The following is a 5,695-nucleotide window of genomic DNA, read 5'->3' on the forward strand; positions in this document are numbered from 1 at the left end:
TTCCTGCTGTAAACCTTGCTGCTCCCCCTGCTGCAAGCCCTGCTGCTCCTCCTGCTGCTCTCCCTGTTGCTCTCCCTGCTGCAAACCCTGCTGCTCTCCCTGCTGCAAACCTTGTTGCTCCCCTTGCTGTAAACCCTGCTGCTCTTCCTGCTGTAAACCTTGTTGCTCCCCCTGTTGCTCTCCCTGCTGCAAGCCCTGCTGCTCCTCCTGCTGCTCCCCCTGTTGCTCCCCCTGCTGTAAACCCTGCTGCCCTCCCTGCTGTAAACCCTGCTGCATTCCCTGCTGCAAACCCTGCTGCTGCTGCAAAGTCTGCTGTGTCCCCTGCTGTTGCAAACCCTGTTGTTCTCCCTGCTGCTCTTCTTGCTGTTCCCCACCTTGCTGCTGCAAACCCTGCTGCTCCCCCTGTTGTTCTCCCTGCTGCAAACCTTGCTGCTCCCCCTGCTGTAAACCCTGCTGCTCTCCTTGCTGTAAGCCTTGCTGCTCCCCCTGCTGCTCCCCCTGCTGCTCTCCCTGCTGTAAACCTTGCTGCTCCCCCTGCTGCAAACCCTGCTGCTCCCCCTGTTGCTCTCCCTGCTGCAAACCTTGCTGCTCCCCCTGCTGTAAACCCTGCTGCTCTCCTTGCTGTAAGCCTTGCTGCTCCCCCTGCTGCTCCCCCTGTTGCTCCCCCTGCTGCAAACCTTGCTGCTCCCCCTGCTGTAAACCCTGTTGCTCCCCCTGCTGCTCTCCCTGCTGCTCTTCCTGCTGCTCCCCCTGCTGTAAACCCTGCTGCTGCTGCAAAGTCTGCTGTGTCCCCTGCTGCTGTAAACCTTGCTGCACTCCCTGCTGCTCTTCCTGCTGCTCCCCTCCTTGCTGCTGCAAACCCTCCTGCTAGGCTTGTTGCCCCCAAGATGCTGCCAAACCAACTGCTGCAAACCAAGTTGTGTGACCATCTAGCTGCTGCTAGCCCACCTGGCAGCCTGCTGTTAAAGCACTTACTTCATGACCACCTCTGTTTCCTTTGTGGTATGCCCAGCTATTGCCAGACTTTCTGCTTTTGATCCTCTTGTTCAAGCCCCAACACTCTTTCAACATCTTGGATCCTGCAATCATCCAGGCTTGGCAGTCATCAAACTCTTTGTTGCTTGTCCTCTGGTAAATGGACCAAAAGTTAACTAAACAGGGACTAACCCATTTCTTTCTGACTTTCTTCTTTGTATCCTTGATCAATTGTCCATATCCTGCACACTTTGTCTGGGAATTTTTATATGGAAAAATGATTGTCTCCTGTATTCTGTTGATAACCTACAGAAATAAGCAAACAGAAACCAATGAATCTTTTTCTTGATTATTCTCTAAGACTATTCTACTTACAGTCTGATTCTTTTTCAATAAAATGTAGATCATATGCATTTTTCCTGTGCTTTTTTTTATAGTCACCTACATAAGAAGTTACATTCACTTCACAACTGTCATCTCTTCCTAGAACTTCAGAAAGCTTAGCCAAGAGCATCTTTTTTAAAAACTTTAAATTTTAAAAAATTTTAAATTTTAGGGCCCGGAGAGATAGCACAGCAGTGTTTGCCTTGCAAGCAGCGGATCCAGGACCAAAGGTGGTTGGTTCGAATCCTGGTGTCCCATATGGTCCCCCGTGCCTGCCAGGAGCTATTTCTGAGCAGACAGCCAGGAGTAACCCCTGAACATCGCCGGGTGTGGCCCAAAAACCAAAAACAAAAACAAAAAATTTTAAATTTTAAATTTTTAAAAAAAATTTTAAAACCATTGTTATTTACAAAGTTCTTCATAGTTGTGTTTTAGACATACAAGGTTTCAGGGCTGATTCCACCATCAGTGTTGACCTCCTTCCACCAGTTTTCCCAGCAAGCACCCCCTGCCACTATCGAGGCCCCCAGCATAAAAGCATAATAGACTCATTTTAAGTTTTGATTGTTAAAGTTTGGGTTTCGTGATTACATTATTATTGACTCTAACTTGCATGTTTAGTTCTGCCCTTTCTTAATACCACCAATGCATTTGAGACCTCTTGGCTCCTATACCTTGTCCTTTCATTTGTTTTCCTCCTCCACACAGTTTCTTTCCTTCTTGCTATATGCTGAAGTCCAGAGTCATGACAACTCCCATTTAAACCATTGCATTTTTTCATGCTGTTATTCTAAATACCGCATATAAGTGATATCATTTGTTACCCCTCCCCTGGTACCATATGCTTAATCTCACCTGGATGTTGAGACCCACCCACAGCTGGGAGGGGTTTGTGGTTGGTAATTAAGCGTTTGCCTGGGAGGAGAGGATAGAGAACAGTCACAGGAAGGGTGCTTGCAGGGCAGCTGATGAAGGCTGCTTAATAAACCTTATCTTGGAGGTTGAAAAGTCATGTTCTCTCTTAGATTGGTTGAGGCTTGATCCCCAAAGAGCTCCCAGAACGGGAAAGCGATTCCCATTCCTCCTGTCCCCCAGGAAGAGGAAGCGATTCTGATAATATCTATCTGCAGCAAATAATCCACACAGACAGGAGGGTAAAAAACGAGAAGGTCGGAGACAGAATCCTTTGTCAGCCTGCCCGCAGCTCCAAAAACCAAGAGCCCACTAGCTAACTGCAGGAAAGACTCTGATTTTCCATCTCATCCCCTATTTATTCGGATCTGAACAGCGCCCCCACCTGGAAAGTCATAGATGGGAAGCAGGCAGGGAAACAAATATCGAAGAGAAATATGAAAGCCTCTACTAACAATTCCCCCTTCTTTAGGAAATGCAACATATTAGGATGAGAAAAATAAGTAATAGGCCCAAAAATACAAAGGGAAAAACTAAGCTAACAAAGGGCAACAGTTTGCATAGGCGCATCACAAGGAAGATGTAAAGAAAAACTTGTAAGCCTGAAAACAGGATTCCATAACCAGAAACATGAGTCAAGGAATCAACTATAAGCTCCAGGGAAGATAGGTCTACAATCCACGATGTACAAGATGAAGAATTCAAAATAAGGTTTCCTTAAAAGATAGTGTGAGATAGACAGAATACAAAGATCTAGTAGGTTATGGAGATCTCAAGAAGTAATCGAAAAGTCCAACTGTAATGTGAAGTCAGAGATCCTCCGAAGAGATGCTGGAAAGGCTGTCCAGCAGGCAAAATGAAGTTTATTTTCCATGCATGCTCTAGATGGCAAGGGAGCCCGTAGAGGCCATGTGAGAAATATGAACATGGCGATTAGGGTCTTGTAATAAAGTTGGATATCTCCTGAAAATTCAACTTTCTGCTTTGTGAACTTCGCCATTACAGACCCACTGGCCAAAGGGGCTGAAGGCACCTGGCCGAGCTGAGAAAGGCCTCACCATCCAGAACACTAGGAATATATGTAATTAATAATTAATACAAAAATCATTCTGTATTTATCCTTCTTCTTCTTCTCTTCTTCTCCTTCTTCTCCTTCTCCTTCTCCTCCTTCTCCTTCTCCTCCTTTTTTTCTTCTTCTTCTTCATTTTCTTCTTCATTTTCTTCTTCTTCTTCTTCTTCTTCTTCTTCTTCTTCTTCTTCTTCTTCTTCTTCTTCTTCTTCTTCTTCTTCTTCTTCTTCTTCTTCTTCTTCTTCTTCTTCTTCTTCTTCTTCGTCTTCTGGCTTACTTCATTTAACATAGTATCTTCCAGTTCCATCCACGTTTCAACCTCTAGTTATAAAAGAATACTTGCTTAGTGATATTCCAGTGCTGATGTCTTTTTTTATCTTCACTTACCTCATTTTCAGTGGAAATGATCCGTCTCAGGAAACAGGCCTTTCCCCCAGCTCCTTAAGAAGGAAAACACAGACAATGATCACTTTTCCATGAACAAGAAATGTGAGAAACAAGAAAATGAGGTGGAACTGCCTAACTCTGGAATCCATGCCTGATGTGAGGATAATGGTAAAAAGGGGCAGGGACATTACAAGAAAATAATACAAAAGATCACAGATAGAAGTAGAGTTTTGGCAGATAATGAGTGACTGTCTCAAAATTAAAAATATCTTCTTGGTGAAGTTGACAGAGCTGAGGAGACACATCTTACTGGCCTATACCTTGATTTTCTGAAATACTATAAGCTCTCTGTCAAGTAGTCTAACCATCTAACTAACTTCAGTGCTTCCAGGATATCATGGGAGAGGAGTCCTTGAAATAATGTGTGGCTATTTACTGAGAAGCTAGTAGAGACTGTGTTCTGTGCTCAACCAGCCATGTCTGGTACGGATGTCTTGCAGCTGGTTAAAACCAGCTAATAAAACTCACAGAGGGCATAGAACATGAACCAACTTGACTTGTTGAACAGCTTATAAACTGCTTGATTGGTTTCAATACTCAACCAGTTTCTTTGCACTGTTTTATTTTTATTTTTTTGATGCACCAGAAGAGATCAAAGAGGCCATTCTATGATCAACATAGTCTTGCACATGATAATAAATGACTTTATGTTATCACATATGTAATATGTAATGATCAACAGAGGGACTTGAGAAATGAGGAGATAGAAGAAATTTACATTCTATAAATGTAAAGAATATTTCCTTCAGCAAATAAGTCTTTTACCCCAATCTCTGAGCTCACCTAATGGATACAGAAATAAACAAATAACCAAGGTTCTGACCCTTACCAGATTTGGTAAGAACAAGTGTAAAAAGAAATTATACTCCCCTGGAAACAAAGCAAGATAAATCAATGGTCCAGGAATAGATAAAATTCAATAGTAGAGCACCTTGTTTTTATGTATGAGACTAAGTGTTTTATTCCCAGACGCATCCTGAAACTGTTCTTATTATCCCTAGCACCCTAACATGTGTGCAACCCCCAGGATACCACAATAAAGTGGATATCAGCACTGCAGCCAAATATGCAAACTCTGGACATTGTATAACGACAGTCTAGGAAAGGAAGGAAACAAAAAGTGAAGGTAAATTGTTTATGGTCTAATATTAAAGGGCAAAAAAATAACAGAGGAAAAATATCTCAACTGATTATTTGGGTCCCCAACAAAACAAAATAACAGATACAATACACACAAGGAAGAAAAAAGTTTCAAAGAAAGCAACCAGATTATCAAAAAATTATCTCCATTAACAGAAGCCCAGGTCCAAACAGATTTAGAGGTGTGTTTTACTAAACTTTTATTGTGGGTATTTTTTGTTTTCGGCTTTTTTGGGCCACACCTGATAATGCTTATGAGTAACTCCTGGTTCTGAACTCAAGAATTACTTCTGGAGGTGCCCGGGAGACCATATGGAATGCTAGGGATTGAACTGGTATCAGCTGCATGCAAGCAAATATCCTACCAGCTGTATTATCACTTCTGCACCATGATTTGTTATTATTTTTTATTTTGTTTTGGTTTGTGTCCACACTCAGTGGTACTCGGGATTATTTCTTGCTCAGAGCTCACGAATCATTCCTAGTGGACTCAGAGAGCTCTATGGGATGCCAGGATCAAACCCAGGTCAGCCACAGACAAGGTAAGCACCCTAGTCACTGTATTATTGCTCCGGCCCACCAAGCTTTCAAAGGGAACTTATAATCTATCCTCCCAAACATTTCCATAAAATCAAAGAAACAGAAATTCTTTATAATGGTTTCTATGAGATCAACCAATTTTCCTAAAAATGCAGAGGCATTATTTTAAAGGAAAATTACATACCAATATTCCTGATGACAGGAATCGAACCTGAGTTCGTCCCGGGT

General features: G+C 42.7%; 1 protein-coding gene across 1 annotated transcript; it reads left to right on the forward strand.

Annotated features, from left to right (window-relative positions):
* Nucleotides 1-415: 415 nt before the first annotated feature.
* LOC126000734 (keratin-associated protein 5-5-like) lies at nucleotides 416-871 on the forward strand (the record flags this gene model as incomplete). The annotated part of the gene is made up of 1 exon (XM_049767869.1): nucleotides 416-871. A coding segment is annotated over one exon (456 nt), but the record flags the coding sequence as incomplete, so codon positions are not given.
* Between the last annotated feature and the right edge of the window lie 4,824 nt (nucleotides 872-5,695).

The sequence above is a fragment of the Suncus etruscus genome, chromosome 1 (genome assembly GCF_024139225.1).
Source record: "Suncus etruscus isolate mSunEtr1 chromosome 1, mSunEtr1.pri.cur, whole genome shotgun sequence".
In the NCBI taxonomy this organism is placed as follows: Eukaryota; Metazoa; Chordata; class Mammalia; order Eulipotyphla; family Soricidae; genus Suncus; species Suncus etruscus.